The sequence below is a fragment of the Canis lupus genome, chromosome 8 (assembly GCF_011100685.1).
Source record: "Canis lupus familiaris isolate Mischka breed German Shepherd chromosome 8, alternate assembly UU_Cfam_GSD_1.0, whole genome shotgun sequence".
Taxonomy (NCBI): Eukaryota; Metazoa; Chordata; class Mammalia; order Carnivora; family Canidae; genus Canis; species Canis lupus.
The window spans coordinates 34,836,983-34,863,631 of NC_049229.1; the positions used below are offsets into that span (position 1 = coordinate 34,836,983).

General features: G+C 39.4%; 1 protein-coding gene across 5 annotated transcripts in view; it reads left to right on the forward strand.

Moving 5' to 3' along the window:
• Nucleotides 1-26,649, forward strand: part of DAAM1 (dishevelled associated activator of morphogenesis 1) — a 166,616-nt gene that overhangs the window by 72,538 nt on the left and 67,429 nt on the right. For all 5 annotated transcript variants that reach the window (XM_038544843.1, XM_038544847.1, XM_038544845.1 and 2 more), the window contains exon 3: nucleotides 12,750-12,839. In XM_038544843.1, coding sequence (XP_038400771.1) covers nucleotides 12,750-12,839 — 90 coding nt within the window. The remainder of the gene's footprint in view (nucleotides 1-12,749; nucleotides 12,840-26,649) is intronic.

Genomic DNA, 26,649 nt, shown 5'->3' on the forward strand with positions numbered 1-26,649 from the left:
CCTCAAACTATAATTACTTATGATAAGTGAGTTTTATTATTACTAATTACTGAGGACATTAGTAGCCAGCATAAAATTGGAGAAACGAAGATAGCAGGAATGAGAGACTGTAGTTGATGTAACAGAGTCAGATGAATTCACGGTCAAGGTAAGCTGTGCCAAGTGAGTTCACTTGGGAATCTACATCGGTAATCTTTTCATTTTTCAATATATTCTGAAGTCACTTTGGTATGAAAGGCGCTACAGGAGTCCAAATTTGTCTTATGAATTTACCAGTGTACAAGTTTTGTTCTTTTCCTAGCTGTGTGAATTGTTACCCATCTTCTCAGGCTGCCAACATAAGTTCTTTTATTACTAGGACTATCTTAAGGTCTTTTAAATAAAAATTCTTCCATTATCACTAGAATTGATGACAAGTTTCAGCACTTTTTATCTCTTTGTTTTTAAAACTCGGCTTTCACACTAAGGCCAGGACTAAGAATAGTTTCTTACAGGAGCTATTCAGTTCCCTGTCTCCAAAAAAAGATGCAAAAATTGAGTAGCAAGACCATTTCATTTTAACCTGATTGAAGGGAAAAAAAACTGGTTGTAAGGAGTCAAGAGTTTTAATCTGTTGTTCCTTAGAGTCTAAAGGATTGCTCAGTAATTAAGCAGAGGAAATCAGACTGTATAAAGGCTTTAAAGAAATATCTGGAATAGTCTCAAAGTGTTCAGTTGTCTGCAAGCCAAAAATCAGAACCCAATGAAATAATTGATATTAAGATTGTTCTGTTTTGGGGCACCTGGTGGCTCAGTGGTTGAGCATCTGCCTTTGGCTCAGGTTGTACTCTGGGGTCCTGGAATTGAGTCCCTCTTCAGGCTCCTCACAGAGAACCTGCTTCTCCCTCTGCCTATGTCTTTGCCTCTCTCTGTGTCTCTCATGAATAAATAAATAGAATCTTTAAAAAAAAGATTACTGTTTCCATAAGGTTAAAATTCTTTTCATTTGACAAACCTATAAAGATCAAAGAGAAAATTCTGTTTAGCTAATGGACATGATTAGTTGATAATGAAAAAAAGATTGAGTACGTCTTCTGACTCTGTGGCATTTTTGGATATATCAACTTGATGAATTTATAGAAAAATGTTCAGAACAGTGTGAAAATATGCAATACATCACAGAGGGAAGTGGGAATGTAGATATGGGCTTAAATGTGTTCGGTGCTAACATTCCTATGTAGAAGATATGAACTGCTGCCAATATACGGTCAATTTAAAGATGATCCCAAACCCAGAACTTTATAAAAAAATTATTTTGGCCCTCAGAACAACTGATGATTTGTGATACAAGGTGGTGTTAATATAGGTGGTTTTGCTTGCGTATATCTGTTGTACTTCTGGACAGAACATTACATTACTTCTAAGAATCAAAGTGGGTTGGCAGTAGATCTTCATCCCAAGAACAGTCCACATTTCTCTATACTGGTTGGAGGCCCTGTCTGCTTAAAGACCGTAAGATGGTCAACCTGTCTTCTGATTTACTAAACAAATTCAATAAAGCTTAAGGTAAAACCACAAAACTATTTTATTCCTTCTAGTACCAAATTTATATTTTATCTTGCCAAGATCATTCCAAATGTCCTTTTCTATAGGCTGTTAAGTATAGATTCTTGACTCCATGTCAGATACTTTGTTATAAATCAATACATTTATTTCTGGGTGCTTCTAATTTAGATTACAGAAACTGAAATGGGAGGAGGGAGTGTAGAGAGAAACATGAAAACTTTTAAATTTTAATATAAATTTAATATAAATAGCTGCAAAGCCATCTCAGAATTAATGATGTTAGAAAATGGTTATGAATCCCCTTGGCCTTGATGATTTTCATTACTACAAATTCTAAAGAGACTGAGCAGTATATACCTACTTAGCTTTTGACAACAATTTAAAATCTGATTATTTAACTTAATCCTCAGGCTACCATGTGCAGATCACACAAAGTCAACATACTGTACTGACTTGCCAGCTCTCTACATGTCCCCATATAAATCAATTCAGGTTTTAAAAGACGGGAAAATAATTTCATCTCCATAAGTCATGTGGTTTAGTAAGCTTTCAAGTGTAATTTTGGAAATATGTTTCAGTAATGGCTAGAACAATCTGGTAGTTTGTATAAATAACTGCACATGAGAATATATATTGATGCGTTGGGAATCATCTAAACATCATTTGCTCACATAAAACATACGTCACATGACCTGTGGGGGGTAAATGCCTAATATGTGGATGGTGTATTTCAGTTCTAACTGTCCTCAATAATCTTGATCTGCTATACTCGGAATCCTCCCCTCCCCCATCTACAATTCCCAGAATTACTCAGGAATTTCAGACTTTTTCTTAATGTGTGTTGTAGGAGCTCAGTACCAGTTACATTTTTTAGTTATGATTTTTTGGTTTATGCGTGAAGAACCATATCTCTCTATTTTTTTTGAAAGTAAGATCCCTAAAAATATAAATAAATATAGCAATTTTTTCCCTCTTGTCCAATTTTAAATGAAACCACTGGAAACCTCCTACAACTGCTGTTTATTCATTACACATTGGAATAGTTAAGAACTAAACCAAATGACTAAAAGCTCACTTAGAATGTATGTACAGGTTGTTTTCAGGAAAGATGGGCATTTCTTAGATGTAGAAGAAAAAGTCATCAAGTCTTTTACCACCTTTGAACAATCAGATGGTTTGAGTTTATTCCCATATGAACACTCATTATGTTAAATCTACCTATGGATAGACACTTTGGATTTTCAGAGAGCAGAATGACACACAGGCATTGTACTCGGGCTTTTTCATTCTCAGGAACCCCAGGGGTTAGAGTAGGGTGTAGCCCAGAGTGGGTGCTCAGTAAATGTATGTAGCTTGGATGAGTAATTACTAAAGGTTAATACGTGAAATGCTCAGTAACTGTTTGAATGCATGTTTGTATGTATATGTGTATGAATTAATGACTGCTGAATCCTCCAGCAGTTGCATATGTATTCTGAATTATTCTTGAAGTAGAAGTGATGAATTTGGGCTGATCCCAATACCCTTCTGCCCCACCCCACCCCCATCTACCTGTTATCATTCTCTTTAGTCATAGTCTTCATATGGGAGCACCAAAGTGTCTGGCACTGGGGGTGGCAGATTGAGAGGATAAGATTGATAATGTTTGAGAATTATTTTCTGTCCTTAACAGTCTCTCTACTATATATGACATGATAAAATAAATAGCGGCAATGTGGGAAGAGACCTATTGTGCCAAAATATCTTTTGACCCAGATAAAACTTAAGTGTCAGCTGGGCTGCCAAAAAGTCTCTCAAGAGAATGCTGAGCAGGTGTGGGAAGGGCCTGGTCTGGCAAGAGCAGCACAGGTGTCCTTGAGGGAAGGGGAACTTGTTTTCACAGTTGCCCACAGGGCCTTTGGGTGCCTTTCTACGCCCATCACTTTACATTGGTTCTTTCTCCCAGGAGACAAAATCCCTCCATTCATTCAATTAGGGAAACGCTGCTTAGAAATTCTCTCAGTTAAGCCTTGACAACAGAAGTTGTACCAAATCATAGATGTTAAGACTGGATATTTAGGTGACTGGATGAATATTAGGAGTTTCACATATATTTAGAAAGAGTTATTTATTTTAAATTTCTGGGACACTGCTGGTGATATATACTAGTTAAAAGTTAAAGTTGCTCTAATGAGTTTCTGGTTGAAATAACACAAAGAAGCTAAATAAAAAGCCTATGGGTTTAGCCGCAGAATTTGTCTAGCAAACCTGGTTATAGTTTGCGTTGCCGACTGTTAATGAAAGGAAGGGAAATAGCATAAAACACTTAACCACTGGTAGTTAAAAACTAAAAGTTATTTCTATTAGTCAGTTTTTGCTTGTGGGGTCTCACTTATTTTTATATATCAAATGAAAACATGCTTATTAGACACAGAGAACATTACTGTGTAGGTAGTGGTGAATCATATTGTGGTATTTCGTGTAATGACTAAGAATGTTGGCAGAAATCTTACCGGCTGAAAACCTTCAAGGTTTGTTCTCTTGTGTGTACACACCTATCTTGGGATTTAAAGTGCTCAGTTGTTTTCCATTTATATTTTCCCGACTGGTTAGGAACAGGTAATAAGTCACTGAATGTACTTCTATTTAAATGGACAAATATGGAATTTTACCTTCAAATTTCAAATCACTACTGTGAAAATAAAAGACTTTCTCTGTGGTTAAATTTGAAGAGCTGAAGTGGCAACCTGTGACTTATGGATGTGATGGCCATTTGCTTTGGTGGTGATATATGTTTATACTTTTTTTTTTTTAAGATTTTATTTATTTTGGAGAGAGTGAGTGTGCACGCAGGGGCAGACTGAGAGGGAGAAGCAGACTCCCTGTTGAGCAGGGAGCCTGACATGGGGCTTCTTCCCAGGTGAGCCAAAGGCAGATGCCTAACCGACTGAGCCCCCCAGGTGCCTCTAGATGTTTGTAAATTCGATGAAATGTCTCAGTCTACTAGTACATTTTCTGTCTACATTTGCAAAAAGTGTAATTTGGCCTTTTCCCCCATGATATTGTACTTATCACTATGTCATATGACTTAAGGCCTAGTGACTTGTCCCTCTAAGCATCTGACTTATTTCAGTCAGTAGTGTTGAATTATGGGATGGAAAGAAAGGGTTAATGACAGAAGGTTAAATCCAGAAAAGGCTAACATAGGGCATAAGTGAGGTGAACCTAAGGATTGCTGCCTACAGGCATGTGGGGAAATCTTTGGTGGGTGGGGGTAGGGTGGCTGAATTGGGCCTCCATGCTGTGGGCAAATACCTGAAGTTTGTAATTTGAAGGAGAAAGGTTAGCTTTTATCTGAGTAATAATATGGTTAGAAGTTCAGTGAGGTCTGTACATTGAATCAGATGGCTGGTTACCTGGTAAAGGACCACTAAAAGCAAAAATGAAACACACAAAATAGTAAGTTAATTGGGAGGGTGACCCCTGGGACCTATCTTTGCTTTTCATTTTTTAAATTCTCCCTTCCCCTCAGCATTAATTGCATATCCTCCTACCTCTGCATGAATCTGTATTAGTATGTATGTAAAGAGTTAGCTTAACTCATTAGAAATAGAAATCCAGAATTCCTTTATTAGTGGTTTCTTGTTATCTGGAAACTTACTTGCTGGCTCACTGAAATCTATTGATTTGGTGGGTTTTCAAAGAATAAATGCTTTCAATACTGTTTTAGAAGCTTTATAAATAACTCTGTCTTTCAAGGTAGCTAAATCTCTGAAAAGAGCTCTTTCAACTTATTCAAGACCTTTATTGTATATTTTTTTCAAAATTCCTTCCCTTGCTTTATCTAGCAAATCAATCCATTTCCTTATATTTATTATACTGTGCCAATTGTTTAATGATTTATGTAGATTTCTATATAGCGCTGCCCGATTACTATGGAGTGTAGGACCGGTGAGATTTCTTTGTACAGAACCTTTTAGAAGTAGGTCTTAATAATATACTTTGTTAGAGATTGAAGCCTAGAACTTTAGTTCCCACAGCTGGACTTCCCTCAGAGATCCTTTCTTCTTAATAAAAACTATATAATTTATTCCTTTTCTCCAAGATACTGTATCAAATACACATTTTATAAAGATATTAAAAACATAATATCTTCTCTAAGAGGAAAAGCCTATAGGATTTGTTTGCTGGTTTTAGTTTTCAAGAAGCTTGAGCTCTAAGGGGAGAGGAATTGGTGCGAATGTTTCTCCTTTTATTACTGACTAAATTATTTTCCTTTAATTAACTTAAAACTCTGTCCAACAAAGAATAATATGAAAGAAAATTCTGTGGCCAGGGAAAGGAGCTGGGCCACCCAAGTCTAGGGTATAGGAGTAGGAACTAAGTTTGTTTTGCTTGTCTTGGCATTAATTGCCAGTCCCCAAAACAATATCTGACTTAGCATGATTATAAAACAAAACAAAAAGTAAGGTGATCTAGGAGCATCCAGGATGCTTCCTGGGGTTGAGCTCATTACATTTGTTAACCTTTGTGGAAAACTTGCTTATTAATTCACAGAGGTACAGAGGAGCCAGTACTCTTCTGTAGCACCACCAGTAGGGAAAAATGAAAAGCAAAACCAAAAACACTGAAAAGGTTCTTGAGGATTTATCATTTAATTTAATGTATCATGTTACTTTGGTATTAAAGTATATGATATGTTAAATTAGGGGAAATACTATCTCTTAGTCTAAGTGGAATGCATATTAATAGAATCTATCTAATTTTCAAGGAAGGGGTATTTCATAGAAGTGATCTTTGGTTTCAAACAAAAATTGTATCTGAAATTTTAACAGTTCCCATAGCAAACTACTTATCTTAAAGGGGCCCACATTTTTCCTTTCTTTACATTTTTTTTTTCAAGTCAGTTTCTCTTCTAAGCCAACTTTTTGGTTTATCTAATGTTCAATCAGAAATTTCTTTCCTTATGGAGTACACAAGGTTATCTCTACTCTGAATTTTTTGTTTTCGTTGGGGCTCCAACAATCAAGCTTGATTCTTTTTCCTTAGCAGCTTTTTGAGATGTAATTTACGTGCTATAGAATCACCTATTGTAAGTGTACAGTTCAGTGAGTTTTAGTAAATGTGTGCAACTGTGCAGCAGTTGCCACAGCCCTCCTCCAGAACATTTCTACCACCTTGTCCATTTTTGCAGTCATCTCTGCCTGCCTCTAGCCCCAGACAACCATTAATCTGCTTTCTGCCCCATAGATGTAGTTTTTCTAAAAATCTCATGTAATAATCATATAGTGATCCTGTTTTGTTTTCCATGGTGGCCTTTTTCAATATTTGAATTAAGTATCAAAATGAAAAATCTCTGTAATCTGTAATATTACTTGAAGTAGTATCAGAGCTTGAAGGACCTAATATATTAAGGCGATTTTCAAGTTAGTTTGTATTACGTTCTTTTTCCTCCTCTGTCAACTGTGATTTTATTCCCCTCCTTGTCCAGCAATGTGTCTGAATGAGTGCAAGTAGGTGGTAAAGAGAGAAGGCAAAAACCATCCAGCAATTTTATATTTAAAGAGGAACCCCATGAGTCAGGTCTATGAGATATGCAGTAAGATTCAAACATAGGAACTGAAAGTAAAACTAGGCAATGTTCATGAGAAACCGTAGAATACTTCTTGACCTGCAAGTTGCAAAGATCCCTCAGAGAAGACAAAAAGCACTAATTCTAGAAGAAAAGATTAACAAATTAGACATTATTAAAATTAAAACACCCAGTGATCAAAATAGATTAACAAAATAAAAAGGCGATCTGTAGGCTAGGAGAAATAGTCTCTATATACCTAGGACAAAGGAGCTGTTTCCAAAATATGTAATGTTTTTAACTCAATAAAATTGGGCTTGGATAGTTCACAAAAGAACACATGGGAGTGACCACATGAAGTGGTTATATTCAGCATCAGTTATCAGGGAAATGCAAACTAAAACTACATTGAAATAACTCTTTGCTTAAACTAGATGGTTAAAATTAAAAAGACATAGCACCAATTTTTAGTGAAAAGGTGGAGTAACGTGGACTGCCATATATTGCTAATGGAGAATAAGATGATACAATCAGTTTCTTCAAATGTAGAGTGCTACAACCACTTCAGTGTATACTCTTGCCAAACGGAAAATTGTATTCTAGGGATCCCTGGGTGGCGCAGCGGTTTGGCGCCTGCCTTTGGCCCAGGGCGCGATCCTGGAGACCCGGGATCGATTCCCACGTCGGGCTCCCGGTGCATGGAGCCTGCTTCTCCCTCTGCCTGTGTCTCTGCCTCTCTCTCTCTCTCACTGTGTGCCTATCATAAATAAATAAAAATTAAAAAATAAAAAATAAATTCTTTCAAAAAAAAAAAGATCATATGTTACACTGTATGTACATTGTACTGACCAGAAAAGGGGGAGGGGTGTTAATATTCCAAATACACTAATGATTACTAGTTCCTACAATAATCCCCTCCCTTCCTCCCTCTTTTTCTTCCTCCCAGCCTCTCCACCTTCCCTCCCCTTATTTTTTTTGGGGGGGGAGGGGCGGCAGTCCAGCTATGTCAGGTATTGTTTCAGAACAATAGTTAGTCAATTAATGGCAAAGATAATAGAACAAATTTAGTTTCTTCCCTCTGGGAATGAGTCCAGGATAGGCGTTAGACATCCCAGTAACATGACAGTAGCAATGTGATAAATGCTGTAAGAGAGGTGAGAATAGGGGAGCTGCTCACTCCAGGAAAGGCTATCTGAAGGGGACTAGGTGACACCTTGTAAAAGCTTTGATGAATAGGACTGATCCTTAGGTGCGGTGGGAAGGGGTCTCTGAAAAAAGGGGAATAGTGTGTGCAAAAGTTTCAGAAGTAGGTAACTGTGATTAGAAGTGCCAAAAGGTGGCTGGTGGTGGTGGTGGTGGCGGCGGTGGTGGCGGAAGAAGAGGAAAGGGGACAAGTTAGCATATCACAAAGTGCCTTTACCTACCTGCTAAGGAATTTTGGATCTATCCTGAAAAGAAAAGGAATCACTAAAGCTATCATCTTGTCTTCCTAACTAAATTCTTAAATTCCATAAAATCAAGGTCTGTTATTCATCTTTGTATTCTTTATAATGTCTGGCCATGGTCCTGGAATGGGTAGGACAGCGAGTAAGTGTTGATTGATCACTAAAGCTGTGATAGTCTCTTAGAGTCTTGCATGCTTGATTCAGCCATATTATTAAAATGAAATGAGTCAGAGCAGAGATACTTTTGGAATGGAGGGGGGGTGGGTGTCTATTACACTCTGGGCCTTGTGCCGAGGCATTCCCAGCCATTATCTAATTTAATCTATGTCATTCTTACTTAGAATCTGCCAGTGACCTCAGGTTGCTCTTATGAGAAAGATCAAAGGTCATAGTATCCTTCAAAGCTACTGTTCACTGTGCTGCTTTTTACCTATTTAGTTCCCATTCATCTCTCAGCTTTCGCTTCACTTCCTTGGGACAACCTTCACTGCCCTACCTTTCTCCACAACAGATGGACTGTCAGAGCTCAGCTTCCTGTGTGATCGTATCTTGGTTCATGTGATTATTTGATTTCCTTTCTTCTTGCTCAAGAATATGAGCTCTGTGATACTTTTTTGTCCCTTGCACCTAGCACAATGCCTGGCATTTAATAAACACTCCAAAAAAAATTTTGGTTGCCTGAATGAATCCTCGAGAGAATTCTATCAGATTTTTCAGATGAAGAAATTGAAGTCCAGAGGTTAAGTCACTTGTGCAAGTTTGCATAACTCGTGAAAGCCAGACCTGGAACTCAGGAATGCCTGACAACAATATCCTCTTCTTTCTGCTAATAGACACTGTAGGCTGTGAGTGTGGCAGATGGATACAGTTTCATATTTGCATCTGTGCTGTGATTCTACCTACCTGTTGAATGATCAATAGAATGGACAGCGTAGTGGTTAAGGACGTGGGCTCCGTAAACAGCCTAGACTCAAGTTCTCCTCCACCATTTACTAGCTTTATTACCTTGATCAAGGTACTTCATCTTTCTATGATTCAGTTTCCTGGAAGATGGGATAACAACACTCATCTTATCGGATTATTGTGAAAATAAATTAATTCATATAAAATAGTACTGCCGAGCACACAGGAAGTGCTCAATACTTGTTAACTATTACCAATATTCTTTTATTTTTTCCCCATTTTCTTTTTCTTTACATTTTTTTATTATTTTAAAGAGATTTATTTTATTTATTTTATTTATATGATAGGGATGGTGGGGAGAGAGAAAGAAAGAACATGTGCTGGGGGATTGGGGTGCTGCAAGGGAAGAGGGGGAGAATCTTAAGCAGGCTCCATGCTGAGCATAGAGCCCAATGTGGAGCTGGATCTCAAGGCCCTGAGATCATGCATGACCTGAGCCGAAATCAAGAGTCCAATGCTTAACTGACTGAGCCACCCAGGAGCCCCTACTCTGTTTTCTTACTGTAATTCAAAATTATATCCAAAGACCCTATAGCAATTTTTAATTTTTACTTTATGGAAATTCTTTTATTGCATAAAACCATCTGCTTCTAAGTCCTAATTCAACTGTGGAAGCATTTTTCTACCTCTAACAGTAAAACATCATAACATTAATAATCTTTGCTATGAATATCTAGGTTTTAGGATTCACCTGTTTCTTTATACCTCTGCTCTGCAAAAGCATACTGCTGTAGTGTAGTAAAAGATGCAACATGAGTAATGCTGTTTTCTCTCGCAAATCACAAACTTTTCTCCCAAACTAAGCACCATTATTATTGAGCTGTTTGAATAACTGACCTGACTACCACCGCCCCCCCACACACAAAAAAAAACCCTAATTGTTGGGAAGTGATTGATGTCACATTATTTTCCTCATTCATCAATAGGCGAGAGCAAGTATGACTTATAGGAAATTAAAAAGGGAAGAAAGAAAAATAATCAATTCACATATATAATGGTTGCATGCCAAAAATCTTAATATTTTTAGCATGTTCCCTCATAATAGAATTTTCTGTAAATATTTTACATTCCTTCCCTGATTGTTCATTGTTAAAATTCTTAACTAGTTTCTTGTGGTAAGAGTGTAATAGTGTGTGGGTGTGTGAGTGTGTATTTTATTGACCTAACTGTTTACCTTGCTCTTAAAAGAGCACCTGATTTAAGTCTAAATGACGAGAGAAATAACAATAGTGCGGCCACCCAGCTACCCTCCCTGTGCCAAGCATTACCCCATACTTAGTCCATGTTGCTAATCTTCACAATAGCCTTGCAAAATAAATGATATGTCCATCCTGGAGATGAGGAAGTAGAGGCTTAATGAGATGAAGAACTTCCCTAGGAAGCTTGCACCTTATCAGGCCCTGAGTGGCTGGGCCTTGGAGGGAGGTACAGGTGTTAACAGAATAGGGCAGAAGGGATAACCAGAAGCAAGCCTGGCAAAGTAAGTTGGGATTTTATTTATTTTAAAGATTTTATTTTTTTTATTCATGAGAGACATACAAAGAGAGGCAGAGACAGAGGCAGAGGGAGAAGCAGGCTCCTCACAGGGAGCCCAATGTGGGACTCGATCCCAGGATCCAGGGTCATGACCTGAAACAAAGGCTCATCCACTGAGCCACCCAGGAACCCCTGAGTTGGAGTTTTAAATCAACAGTCTCAAAGGCAAACTGAGGATCCCCACTGCTTTAATGAATTCTGAGTGTACCATAGGAAGGATGGGAAAGACAAGGAGGAACAGTGGGGAGGCTATTGCCAGGAACCATGGAGTGGTTATGAGAGCTTAAAGTTTGGGTGATTTGGTTTCACTGGGAATCAAAAAAAAAAAAAAAAAAAAAAAAAAGGAAAAATCGTGACGCTTTTCAAGAAAGAAATAACAGGACTTGATAAATGGAGGTAGGAGTATGACATGTGAAGCCCGTGTCTAAGTGGTAGCATTACATTTATATACCAAAGCATTCAGAGGGGGGACATGTTTATGCTCCCCAAGGATCTCAACCTCATTGAGCCTTATTTTACAGCATCTTTTCATTATCTTACACCCAACCGTCTGCACCCTCAACTAGATAACTTTCCCTATAGTAATAGAAATGTACCAGATGCTCAATACCAGTAACACAGACCAGGGATGATTGAGTTATAAAATGCCAAGAGCTTTTCTCTAAGCACTTTATATTCATTATCCTCTTGTTGTTATTCATTAGTTATGGGTGTTTGTAGATTGCCTTCCCTTAGTGTCCAATCTAAGCTCCACTCCACTGTAAAATTAATGTTCCCAGACACTGATCTGAGAGGCTGAGTCTGGGTTCTGGAGTTTGACAGCTGCAGGCTGAAAACCAGCCCCATCTTTACCAGGTGTGTGGTCTGGAGCAAGCTACTTACCCAAACTCCCACCTCAACTTCCCCCAGCTATATTACAACAGACATTGTTACTACACGAGAATGTAATAATGAGTGGAACTCAGGTTTGTTGTGGGAACCAAGACAATGCCTACACACAATGCTTGGCCCATAAAGTGGTGAATAAATCTTAGTGGGGTTTGCAGCAATGAAGATGCCATGCGCTTGCTCATAACCTTCATTTGCTCTCCTTGGTCAAGAGAATAGCTCCTTTATTCTGACATTTAAGACTTTTCACAAACTGGTCACTCTCCACCTCCCAAACCTTTTAAGTGATGATTCTCTTTGCATAATTCCAGTACCTCAGCTAAGCCGGTCACTGTCCCCCAAACACACCTAGTCTGTTCTCGCAATCTCTGCCTTTCTGTTGCTGTCCTCCTCTCATCGTGTCCATGTTCTTCAGGTCCAGCCTGATACTCAGTGTTTGTGGAGCCTCCTCCCACAATCCCGCCCCTGTAGTATGAGTAATCCTTCCAAGCACTGGAGCTCTGATGGTCTTTAATGTTCCCTGGGTCCTTTACAGAAGCACACACTGGCTCAGGGCCTTCTGTCTATGCTCAGCCCACTTTACCACATCCTTCAATAAGTGTGGGGTGAGCCTTGTTCTTATTGCCACGCTCAGCCCCATGCCAGGGATATATGCTTTCTTAGTGATGGCAACATACACCTTACCTTCTCAGTCTTTTCCAAGTTCACTGAAATGTATGTTGGCGCTTTTTTCCCCCCCTTTTCCCTAATTGGTGCTGATAACCTCTCCTATAGGAATGGCATTGAATCTATGAAATACTAATTACTATTTTTCTTCTCAGGATGAACTTGACCTGACAGACAAACACAGGGAAGCCATGTTTGCACTTCCAGCTGAGAAAAAATGGCAAATATACTGTAGCAAGAAAAAGGTAAGAAAATCATTATGTTTATGGTTAAACTGGAAAATTATCATTTTTCATGCCCTTTGCTCCCATTTCACTACCGAAATTCAGACCACTCTTTGTAACATACAAACCAGATTGTGGCCTGGTAGCTACATGGCACCGTGCCAACACCATATCCCCCACACCTGTAACCATTATTTCTAATCCTATGCAGCTAAGACCCAAAATAATAGTGGCGTACACAAAAATCAAAGTTCTCCCTCTATCCTTTACATAAAAGTTGTTATCTTGGTAGATTGAGTAGTATTCTGGGTCCTAGTCCTCCTTTCCCACCTGCAAGCACCTTTGCATTTCAGCGCCTTTAAGGCATGGCTTTGTCCTCATGGTCCAAGGATCTCTCTGGCCATTTCATATTCCAAACTAAGGAAAAGGGAAGAAGGCACAGACTTCTCCACCTCCCCTCGTAGGGCCATGTCCTGGGAGTCGTCCACCTGAACTCTCCTCACATCTCACTGTTAGCTACATGGCCTCACCTGCAAGGAAAGCAGTTTTTATTCTGGTTCTCTTACCTTTGGAGAAGGGAGAATGGATGTCAGCACTCATGGTACTAGGCATTACCCCATGGACTGTATCTCCTGCAATAAAGTTCCCTCTGCCATCTTTAAAACTGTGGAACTAATCAAGTTCTTGGCCATCTTTTGCCATTTTTTCTTCTGTTCCAATAGAAATTTGAATCAAGATGGGATAAGCAGGAAGGGCAGGCTATGCACCCCAGGGAAATGTTACCTCTCTCTAAAGCAATAGACACTCTTGCCTCCAAGGAAATAAGAATAAACTGTAGCAATCCAATTTCTTTTCAAGACACAGTTTCGATCAGAGAAATCTTTTTTTATGTGACTAGCATGCATTTTGAGGCCAGTTGCCCACGTGACTGTCTCAGCACCACTGCCTCTTCGTTGCTGCCTTGTATGGTTGCTGTGCCATACTTTGCAGGAACATCTCTGTAGTAGTGAGCCTCCACATGTCCCTCTCTAGCCACACTTTGTGCCTCTGTGGGTGAGGCATCATGCCTTAACTCATCTTTGTAACTCCAGCATCAGACACATTGAAATAAGTGTATGATGAGTGAACGACTAAGTTGTCATTAGTGTTATGTTGAACTGTCAGAAAAATGTAAAGCACGATTAGTTTTCCCCCTGAGCAGTTAAAATTGATGAAACTATGTGTGGGGTTTGGTTCTGGGGGCCTTTGCTGAGACATGTGTCCAGCTGTAACTTCTCTTATGATTTCTGAGTTGCTACCAGGTCAGACCAAGTTGTAGTCTTAAGGATTTCTAATCTATAGTAACCAAGAAAATGTGTTTGTGAATGACTATGTCCTCTTTCCCTTTTGTACATGTATCTCTTTTGTTGAACTGATTGTCATGACTCAGGAAACAGATATTACACATTGGGAAAGAATTGTAAATTAAAAATAAGAAGTGTTCAGTTCCGAAAGTGATGATATTGTATATTCTTTGAAAACAAGGGACCTTTTCACGAGGCCATCTTAAAGACTTAGCCCCTGGAACTGAGCAGGAAAAATCTTCAAGTGCCTGTGTGTACGTAGGACATTGCCTATTTTGGCTCATCCAAATGCTGAGTTTTTTCTCAAAATTAGGAAACAATATGAAGTGAGGATTGAGAATCTATACACTGGAGGAAAGGAAAGGGCAGGAAAATGGGAGCAGCTTACTGAGGGGAAAGTTTTCTTCTTTCCCAGATTTTATTACACCCTTGACAGCAATTGAAAGTTAATCATGGAAACTACTGTCCCTTAGATTAGAAAAGGCAAACCCTGGAGGATAGTAATGACCTTGGAGTTGCAGCTGCTGCTCATTTTTCAATTTCCAGGCCTATCAAATCCCCTAACAAACCCTGTCTCATGTGCGCACGGTGAGGTTGCCTTTTTGTTGGAGGATAGATATGGATGTGGCCACTGGCCTCAGAATCCCATTTCTTGACGGATGGGCCCTTCCTACTATTACCTGGCCAGACTGCACAGATCTTTGGAAATGCAGTTTTCCCGCTAGCTTTGTTCCTCAGCCTGGACTCCTTATGTGACAGCCAAATCATGGCTGAGTGGGAAAGCCATTTTAACTCTAGGGATTCCCATGGGTCATAGATCTGCCTCACTTTAAAATGGGTGATAATGTTGCTAAATTAAGGATTTTCTTGATCAGAGCTTCTCAAAATGTTAAAAGTCTGCTATGTGTTTGGTCTGAAACTGACCTTTCGGGGTACTGTAATAGGGAAATAATACAATGCATAAGAGAACAAAAACCTAAGTGTGAAAAGGACATGATGTTTACCTCACTTCATGCAATGTGATCTCCTAAGGGAAGGTTGCCCATTCTCAAAATGGAGCACATGGTGGCCATCTTTATGCCTAAGAACACGTTGTTTTCCTTGGACTATATCTTAGGTAGCCTTTTCAAATCAGGCTTGTCATCAGCAAGCCAAACCACATCCCTTTCTCAGGCCAAGGGAAAGTTACACACTCATGGCTTCTTAGGTTTTTCTATCTCTCAAGATTAGAACCCAAGGCATTACAGACATTCTCACACATAGTGAAGCCATAGAGTAAGGGCTCATGAAAGCCAACAGAAACAGACACATGAGTTGGTGAAAAGCAGACTTTGTGTATAAAAGTGCACAGCAGTTGTGGAGGCAAATGAGACTGGGAACTGATGATGGGGGCCAGGCCTTCCTCCGCCAAGTGGCTGTTTTCCACCCAATGGTGACTTGAGTCCCGGCAGCAGCCGTCTGCTTATCAAGCTCTGTGCTTGTTTCTCACACTTGCCTCTATCTACATCTCTAGCTGAAAACCCATTTCCAGAGCCAAAATGAGAGCAGCAAAAGTATTTCTGGGGCTAAAAGAATTGGAAAGAAATTAATTGGAGGTTTGCCTAATTGAGTAATCCGGGGGAGAGTAAGAGATGGATGTTGCAGCCTTGTTGAAAGTCCAAACAAATCTATAAAAAACAACTGGACTGGTTGGTCAGTCATGGTTTGTCATGTAGCAATTCACTGTCAAATTTTTTAAACTTTAGTGAAAGGACCACAGAAAGGTCCTGTTGGTGGAGCTGGAGGTATTTTCAAATAGGAAATGTTTGTGGTTCTTATCTTTAAAGGTAATTCCCTTTTTCGTTCCAATCACAACATACTCTTTTGTTTAAGTGAGGTTTTTCCCAGTCTCTAGCCAGAAACTGCATCTGTTAACAATCTTTTGGATTTTAAACTGAAACTTTTTAAACAATGAACCATCTGACCACGAAAGGCATCTGGCCATGCTGTATTTGCTTATTGTTAACATGATTTTTAAACCCTGGGAAAAGTAAGAGAGGGCTTTGGAGAGAGAATAAAATGGTGTGTACACTGTATCATGGCGACAGCGATCTTATCAGCACTGGCAGAAATCTTTAATTGCAGTTCTTCACAGGAGCAATTGCACTAGTTTGTCACTCTCCCATCCCTTATACATATCCAAAAAATACTTGCTCCCCGTCCTTGAGCTTCCAAGTTTAAAGAGTAGGTGAATGGTGTTTATGCACTATTAGCTGTAGTGTCATCAGGTATTTGAGGCAAAGATCAGAATTTGATGAGTGCACCAATTTCTTTCCTTTTGTTTCTGATCTCAAAAGCCAAGTTTTAAGTAAATGGCTTTGGATTCTTCATATTGCATTTCTACATCTTTTCAGGTCATCTGTGGAGAAGGTGAATTTTTACTCTGCTGCTGAGTATGTGTTTGACTGTAGTTTAATTAAATCCTTTAAGAATCTTACCTAATCTGGCTGCAGTGGAGTTGTGATTTGTGCAAAGTGCTGATCTGGTGCTAGGTACATTCTGAAGACATCTAGGAAAAGTGGCTGAAAATTCAGTTGATACTTTTTATTCACTCCCTTCATTTGCTTTGCATATCCTAATTGGACCACTTCCCCACTCTTCTCCACAAAAAGCAATTCTTCTTTCACCACACACAAAGATTAAAATTCTATTGTGTACAGTCATCAGGATACAGTTCTTTCAGTTCCTTGAGAGCTGAGACCCTCCTGCATTTAAAGGAACATATGCTAAAGTGGTAGAATTAAGACAAATGGAACCATCAGCTTTCTAAACAATTGTCAAAGAAACAAGCTGTAAAACAAGGAGGTGAGATGATATGTTTATCCTCTAGTTGTTCCCAGTATCCTAATGCCAAGCAGTGGTTGGGCACTAGACCTGGAAGACCTGAGAAGGAAGAGAAGCTTTCTTTACTATAATTGTTTAAACATACAGTAAAGTGAGCTTTGGGTTTTCAAGTATTCACTTTGTTAGCTATCAAGATTTCGGAGAGGAAGTCAATAGAAGGGCAGCAACTAGATTTCAGTAATTATATTTCTAGACCTTTCAACAAGGAGTTGAGTTGGTTTCCTGCCATTGAGTTTTCACCTGATAATGGATTTCAGTTGGCATTTGTACTCCTAAGTGCTAAGGGGTTGAAGACAGTGGTACAAGTAGAAGTGATCAGAAATCAGATTGGGCTGTCTTTTGCTCTCTACTTCTCTGAAGAATAGATGAGGGAAGCACAGTAGCTGGAGCACAGTGGCTCTGCAAGCTCTGAGACTCTCTGCCTTATCTGCATATTCCTTGACTCTGAAAGAGGAGGATTTGTATGTAACTCCTTACCAAACCATTAAGAAACAACTAGCCTGGAGTACCTGGGGCCTCACGCAGGAAGTCATGCAGTTGGTGAAGGGCAGGGTGGTTTGCACTTCAACTAAAGTATATTCCTTTAGGGCAGACTCCTGGCTAAATTCTGAGGATGGTTAAACCAGTAAATCAAATTTCCTGGAGTAGATGATCCTGGTAGGAGAAGCAGATAAGATCAAGTAATTGCCAAGTCTTGTCATAAGCCCCACAAAGGGTAAGCCAACAGACTCTGATGCACAGAGGAAGGAGCCACCAATCTTTGGGGGTAGATATGTGTGACTCAGACAGTTCCTTCACCACTTAGCCCTATCTAACAGTTACACCAGTGAGAGGCCTGATGTAGTCATGCCTTTGTCCCATCATCTAGTTGCTGGCTCTTTTTGCAGCAGTTGAACTATGTTCACATGCACTGTACACTTTCCTTCTTGATTTATACTTTGTTCTTTGTCCCTTTTCCAAAACTGAAAAGGTCAACTGTAGACTGTTGGCTTCATCTGATCTTCACTAAACACAATTTGTAGGACTTGTTAGGAAATTTGTAAAGAGGCTTAAACTTTTGAAAAAAAAAAAAAAAAAAAACATGAGGGCAAGGCAGAGTGAAATAACTGAAGTTTATTCAGCCTGGAGAAGAGAAAGACAGAAACTATTACATAGTTAAAAAAAAAAAAGGAAAAAAGAAAGAAAGAAAAGAAAGAAGAAAGAAAGAAAGAAGAAAGAAAGAAAGAAAGAAAGAAAGAAAGAAAGAAAAAAGAAAAAGAAACTCCAACATAGACTGATGTTCACTGGGTGTAATTACCCCAGTGAAACTATGGAAATGTCAAAATATTGCCAACTTCCAGTTGGTAAAGAGTTGCCTCAAGCCATCCTGGTAAAAATCTCCATGACACTCTGACTGTTCCCCCAAGAGTCTACCAGGTTCCCCCACAATTTAAGCGTTCACTCCTGGCATGACAGAACAGGGGACCCTAAAACCCTGTTCCCACATTACATAATTGATTTTGATTCATTGATGTCTATGCCATGCTGATTGATAAGTATTTTGAACATTGGCCTAAGTATAAAATGTTGATTGACCTGAAGATGGTGATCAAAACCATTTGATAATATGTATTCAGAGCCTGAAACATTCCTCTTTTAGGAGTTGATCTCATGGAAGTGATGAGAAATGCAGGCCAAGAACTGTGGGTGAGGCAATTCTTTGCAATGTTGTTCCTGAAAGCCCATGATTGTACCCAACTTAAAAGAGGATGGTTATATTATAATACACAATCCTAACAGACTATCTTGTAGCCATTGAAAAGTCATGTTTTCAAAGAAATTTTAATGGCATGGGAAACTGCTGAGAATGTAATGATAAGGTTTTAAAAAAGGTATAAAACTATAATCAATACAATAAAAAGTTTGCAAAAGAATATAGGTAGAGGAAGGCAGACAAACAGTTGGGATTGTGGGTGATTTACTTAAAATTTTTTCCTTCTGAAAAAAAAAAAATTTTTTTTTCCTTCTGGATATTTCCCAAATTTTCTACAGTACATTCACCCCCTCACTTTGGAATATTTTTCCTCAGCTATAAAAATAAAATTGGTCTTTTTAAAAACGTGCATATAATGTATTTGTATCAGTTAGGTTTCAGAGAATCAGGACTACTGACAGAGACACACAGAGCAAAGATGTTCACCCTGACATAATCATGGAAGCTGTCTGAGCACTCTCCATAAGGCTATTGTCTTTTTTTCTGTTGCTGGAGCTTCATGTCCTTGGAGCAGGCAATTGGGAAGGAAGGTAGATATAAACTGGGATAGAGAAAGGATAGGCTGGAGTCCACAAGACAGACTGAAGCACATGTCAGTTCTCTCACTTTCTGACTCTGATGTGGGTGTCATGCAGAAACCTGAGCCATTAGTCATGGAGCTCTGCACACACACACCTGGCTCAGGAGAAGCTGAAGGAGGATCCAGGGGAAGGTGGAGCAGTTGTGGACCCGCCTGCTGTTCCACACCAACAAGGTGAGCCAGCAGATAAAGGACAACATGTGTGAGGTATAAAATGGCTGCTGCTATGTTTCCGCCCTTCACATTTCCTGTGAGAATCTCTCTTATGGCTCACTCTATCCAGAAACCTACAAGCCTAGCCAACTCGAACATTACAAAGCCACCACGTACTTATACTGAAATTAGGAGGAAAAATAAATATTATTTAAAATGTAACCACTGTTTGTGTTGTCAAGGCAACCCTGCCTCCCCTTCCCCCCTCTCTCTATTTTTTCACTCTTCCCTGGTGACATTAAAACAAAGGTGAATCTGTAAAGCACCCAAAATTTTTCAGTACCATATATCTATTTAGGCAATAACTGTGAAAACATGAGGATCTTGGCCCCAGTGAGATTTCCACAGTTTTCTGCCCAGAACCCCCCTGAAGCTGTTTCTCTTATTCCCCTTTCCCCCCTAGTAATGTGATCTCAAAGCTAGTGACCCATTTCCTTTCTTTCTTTTATTTTTATTTTTTAAAAGATTTTATTTATTCATGAGAGACACACACAGAAAGAGAGAGGCTCCGAGACACAGGCAGAGAGAGAAGCAGGCTTCATGCAGGGAGCCTGATGTGGGATTCCATCCTGGGTCCCCAGGATCACGCCCTGGGCCAAAAGCAGCACTAAACCGCTGAACCACCCGGGCTGCCCCTCTTTCTTCTCTTTTTATTGCAAAAGCCAGTGCTATCAAAATGAACACCCAGTTTTAGATTTGAAGTAGAAAATTCAAGGTTCCCTGCTTCTGGCAGCTTTAAACCAATGCCGTATTCTAATAAAGGGTGATCGGTTCATGAATATTTATGTGCCTTCTATTCCTATAATTCCTTTGTTCAGTGACATCCATTTGGGGCATTTTTTCCCCCCTCCCATTGATAACCAGTTCTGTCATTTTAGCTGTGCCTACTACAACCCCTGTCTTGAAGTGTGCAGAATGGTGCTGAGCTCATAGTTTTATATTGATAGACAGTAGGCACCCAGCTTCATTAATGAAGAAAGTAGACTTGCCTATAGGATGAACCAAAACATATCTATCTTCCTTGGTGTTCGGAGAAGTGAACAAATCTAAAATATCGTGGACAAGTTCTGTAGGCTTCCATTGGGGTTTTACATTCTGGTTCTGTACAGGCCTCTGTTTTTCAGTCTTGAGATGTTGCAAGTAAAAGGACTTGCCTTGGGGTGGGTTATCTCCAAAAGCCTTTTCAGCCAACAGGTCTGCCTGCAAGCTCCCTGAATTATGTTTGCCCCCATAATTGTTCTAAACTGGATTATAATAGTAATAGCTATGAGAAAATACTTTGCATGGTGAAAGGCCATTCGAAGGGTAACCAGAAGAAGGAGGACACCATTTACTAGGTATCCTAGCATATTTCCGAACCTCTCTGATATCTCTCTCTTCCTCTCTTAAATGAGATCAACATCATAGGGTAGTTGTGAAAACTGAGATAATATGATTTCAGAGTTATCAGAGCACTTCAGGCATGGTCGTGACAGCTGTTACCACTGTCAATTTCAGCGATGGCGACTATGATCAAAATAGTAGCGTGAACTCATTTTCTGCTTGTTCACACTCATGCAAGTCTGGAATTCATCTCCATATTCTTAAATAATGATACCTAGTTTTCTTAGAACAGTAGTGAGGATTTCAAAAGCCCTCTGCCTTAGTAACCACAGAAACTTTGGGAGGCAGAAATAGTAAGTTAGGAGTATACAGTGTAAATAAAGGAAGAAACCAAGCAAATCTTTGCTTTTAGCACCAGAAATTGGTAAAAAGAGGCCCCCTTTATGTCAGAAGTTCTTGAGCAGTGGTGATCAACATGTAGTCCCTAAGCTCCTAAATGGAGCCCTTAATCTGGTATCAGGAGCACCCTTAATTTACATTTAGAAAGACTGAGACCCTGAGAAAGTCTCTGCTCCACTTCTTCTTATTCACATGCCCATCACAAGTGCTTCTGTCCCTGCTGACCAGGTATAGTCCCTGGAATTGCTCCCATCATTGTGCTTGGCTGGAAGCAGTTGTGAACATGGGATGAACTCTGGAAAATGAGTATGTGTGTGGTCAAGTCAGTTTTTAAATAAAATTAAATCCTGTCTTTGCTGCCTAGAAAAGGCAAGTGGTTGAAAAATATCTTCAGTTTTTAAAGTACAAGAACTGAAAATATTTTTAGATGAGAACATTGCTCCTGCTGCTTTATGCAATGAGGAAAAAAATCCGTCATAGGATACACCACCAAGAGGTTCCACTAAACAAGTCAACTTTACAAATAAGTAATTTATTAGGTTAAGTAAGCTGGAATTACTGGTGCCCTGTTGAGCAACAAAACTTGTTCAGAGTTGCAGCATTATAATTCAGTAGTACATTCTAGCTGTGTGATATCCAAAATTAAGCTAACGAAACTTCAGTGTTGAGGAGATAAAGAATATTTTAGTACAGGTATGGGAATCTTAAACCTAATTCCCAGAGCAGACATTCTGGGTTCTGATAAATTGGTGTTCTCTAAAATTTTAAAGAAGAAAACTAAAAAAATTTCTGATAACTTTCCCCTCCACTCATAGGATAAACTACCATTTCCTGGTTGGTGATTTTATTTTTGTTGTGAAATTTTAAAGCTGTAAAACAGTACAAAATATAACAAACATCCATGTTGGCCAAATGCTAACATTTTATCATAATTACCATGGGTTTTAAAAAAAGAAACAAAACATTATAAATAACAGTGGAAGCCCAAAGGTGACCTATTCTGGAGGCTTTTATGTTTTCTTTTCCTTGCCCATGCATTTATAACCTTATTCTGCATGTATATATTTATAAACAATATATAGTCTTTCTTCATTTTAACTGCAATATAATGTTCCATTTTATGACCATACCACAGTTTAATTATTATATACCCTTTTGGATAATGCTTATTTGCAGTTTTTCATTATTTTAAAAAATATGGCAATGAACAACCTTGTGCATGTGTTCAAGAATTTTTCAGGGATAAACACCAAGTCATGTAATTACAGAGTTGTTTGCTATGAACATTTTCACCTTTTTTTTTTTTTTTAAATTTTTTATTTATTTATGATAGTCACAGAGAGAGAGAGAGAGAGAGGCAGAGACACAGGCAGAGGGAGAAGCAGGCTCCATGCACCGGGAGCCCGACGTGGGATTCGATCCCGGGTCTCCAGGATCACGCCCTGGGCCAAAGGCAGGCGCCAAACCGCTGCGCCACCCAGGGATCCCCATTTTCACCTTTAATTGCTCTCAAAGTTGTTGTAGCAATTTATACTGCAGCAAATTAGTTGCCAACCATCTGAAGGATTAATATCCTCTGAGGGGAGGGAACTGGTATTTTGTTCCCCTGATCAGTCACTTTACTTAAGTTTGAATGTTTCAGATACAAGAAGCTGTCATTCAAGTTCTTCAGTTTTCTCCAGTGTGTCTTAGCAAATCAAACTGAAGTAAAAATTACTGGAATAGAAAGTGCTCATTTAAAGAAGAAAACCCCAAGGTTTGGAAAAGAAAAAGCATTCCATTCAAATACCCAAAAAAGCCAAAATGTTAGCAGTATATAAAAGTGGACAATTCACTCAGCATTATGTTTATTTGGCTTGACTACAAAGGAAGCTGCTCTGTGTGTGGTTCACTCTTCCTCTCCTCTATGCCTTTTTACACCCTCAGTCCCAGACTCCGACAAATTGTTTCCATCTTTAGCAACCTCTTGACTGATCTATGCCATCACCCAACACAGGAAGTCCCTCTGAGGCACTGGCCACTTCCCTGATGGACAACTAATAGGTGCAGAACCAGCACATCTGCACAAGCAAGCTGACTGGCTATGCTTAGACATGCCACAATTGGTTTCTCTCTTCCTCTAACCAGAGTACCTTTATCTCGAGCATCTATAAAAATCATGAAAGCCTCTCTCCTTTCTTATACTCTCATACTCCTCAATTCCTTTGGATGTTAAGGAATTGAGTTTATGATTACTGTGTGTCTGTCCTCCTTGCCTAAATTCTGAACTAGTTTCTGGGTACAAGTCATTTCCTGGATTTGGAAGTTGTTAACTCTTAAGTCCATAAATACTCCATTTGGTTTTTGATAGCATTGTAAAAACAGTTATGTATCTGCTTTGTGGATACCATCTCTCATGTGTGCTTCCTCACACGTGCATTTCTGCAGTGAGTAATAACCCCTTTATCCAAGGCCTTGCTTTCCCTGTGAATAGGGAACACCAAGTTGAAAGAGGGTGGGAGAGAATGATCCTGTAATTGCATTTACTTATAATCATTCAAACAACAATAAAAGTAGCAATATAGAGCTGGAGGAAAGTAGGCTATCTTGGTTGGACACATCAGTGAATGTGGAGTAATGGGGAGAGTGGATGTAGTGTGTCCTGGGGAGACCTAATCTTCCCTCTGGAATGAGGGCTAGACAAGCAACTCCCCCAGATTTCATTCTGTGCTTGTCATTCATGCCTACTTTGGTGCTATGCTAAGGAGAGAACACTCCTATTTTAGCTCCAGTTGCTGGAAAAGACTTGTAGTTTTGGGTTTGAATGGATTCCTTGGGAGGGCAGTGCTTCTCAATTGCCATAGAGCAGCTATCTTTGGCTTCCCAAATCTTAATTCTTAAGCAGATGCCTTTTGAAAGCTCCGGTACAGAGCAGATTCCATTGTGTGTTAATTGCAGAGTTAGGAGTGCACAACTACCTTGGAGCTCTCAGTCTTGGTTATAGAGTACTTGTCAACAGTACTATTGTGGTGCAGGGGCTCTAAATGTGGCATGAGGCCCTTTGAGCCCCTTGCCTGTGTGTTCTGAAGCACATAGGCTAGGCACAGTTCCATTTCACTTCCAAAATTCTGCAATCTACAGGTATAGAAATACACATTGAGTGTCTCAGTGGCAGCTGTATCTCTGATGGAAAGAGGTTACTATATCTCACATCTGAGAATCCAGAACTAGCTGCCCATTCTCATTATTGCCAGCTCAGTAGGTCCCTGAGGGACATCTGGCACAGGAGACACTCCAGATCAATGCATGTCCTTTGTTTGAGTATTCCTTAGGACTGTGGCTTCCTTCCCTGGTTGACTGAGTGCACTGTGAATAACCTCAAGCAGTTGGCAAAAAGGTTGATCTTGATTACCAACTCTGAACAGTTGGGGGTTGAAGCCTGGAGCACTTTGAGAAACATTCAGAGGTTATGAATGGATTCAATAAGACTAGTGCGGTAATTAATTAGTAAGGTCTACCATGACACGTGATGGGAGAATGTGGCGTATGTAGCAAATTTTGCCATCCTTGCCCTTGAGGGCTCCTCTTGTTCCTAGGTTATGGTTGAACATAAGTATCCTATTCCATCTTTTCCCCTCCCCCCTGGGTGTCTCCCTGGTCTTCTCTAAGTGCTATGGCACCTTGTTTCGTAGAACAAATACCCCAGGCCTGCCTGATTTCATTGTCTCCTGGAGATAGGTCTATGAAAGACATCAATGGAGGGAAGTATCCACTTTAGGAGAGGGATCAAAGTACAAAAGACCCTTTCTCTGAGTTTTTCCTATACAAGTGCTTATTTTATTCTTTTCACTAATAGCACTACCACATCTAATACTTTTGAATCTATATTCTACTTGGTGCACCTCGGAGCTTCACTCCCTTGTGAAGTGGTTGAAGAAACTTTGAGCTTCCAGTTTAACTTAGAATGTGCTAATACTTCTAATTTGGGGTTCTCCAAATTCCTTATACTCCAGGAACCTAGTAATTTGTGGAGTTAGAAATGGGTTACAGTAGAAAGTCTACCAAAGAATACCAACTTTAAATTACAGTGTCTTAAATTCTCTTGTTCTTCAATGCAGTATGGGAACAACATTTGCCTTAAGCAGTCTTAAGATAGTATCCTTTTATCTGTCCTATGTAAGTAAGGGCACGTTGTTTCCTCAGTTTCTAGATGTACTTCCCCACGTCCTCACATTTAGGCATTTCTTAGATGGTGACATCTTCTAACTGATGCTTTTCTTTTTTATTTCTTCTGCCAACAATGCTGTCATTAATTCAGTAGTATGCCGTAGAGTAAATGATAACTTAAAATCAGAAACGTGGTTATGACTTCCCTTCTTGGGGACAATTAATCCTGTCTTAGCATTTTTCACAGTCATCCTGTGAATTCCTCTCTGGATGAAATATGCCTTTACGGGATTACTATTTCCCTTGATTCTCTGCTTAGTTTAATTACTGTTTTCCAAAACCCTCTCTTTATAGCCTTGTGTTAAGCATTATATTGCAAATCATAAACACACTTTGATTGTTTTCCCAAGAGCAGGTTACAGAACATCAAAACCTGCTTTACGACATTCTGAAAGGCTGGTCTGGTAGCAGCAAATCTGGTAGCAAGATGTGAGGCAACAAAGGCCATTGACACCACTGATTGGATTTCCACACTGCATACGGGTTTAGTGATGTGTGTCCAAACATGTTAATTTACCAACCAGCTGGACTGAATTGTACCTGGGTCTGTAGCTCTCCATGGTGACATGTGGTCCAAGACTTGACTCTTAACAAGTTATGTAGAAGTAATTTGTTTTATGTCATTGTATACCTTTGTGTCATAGGCAACAGGGGAATGTGGGTTTGTATCATTTCTGAAAATAATAATTGGAGAATGTTTCTTTTTCTTTGCCATGAAAATGAGGGGGAATTGTCATCTAAAATTGGCTTCAGATGTTGAAGTTATACTGATTGAGATTTTTAGGCTCTAGTCATATTCCATGCTATGAAGTGCTTTGCCAAAGATATGACTTGTTAAAATAAATAAAATAAATACCTCATAGTTTAGGAAGTGGCCTGTAAAGTCTCTGCTTTTAGTTCTAGGTAAGGATTGTGGTTATTTTCTTAGATACATCAGCACATGAAATGCATTTTCCCCCAGGATCTTGTAGCATATGACTTTTAAGATTTTGGTTCTGGAAAGTCAGCCAAGGCTTTTTCAGTAAAGAACAGGGTGTTGGAACAGACTGAACCCCAGAGCCGTTTCAGAAATGCCATTGGTCTCTTTACCCTTGAAGTCATATTGTTACTCTTCTCCTTCCTTGTTCCATT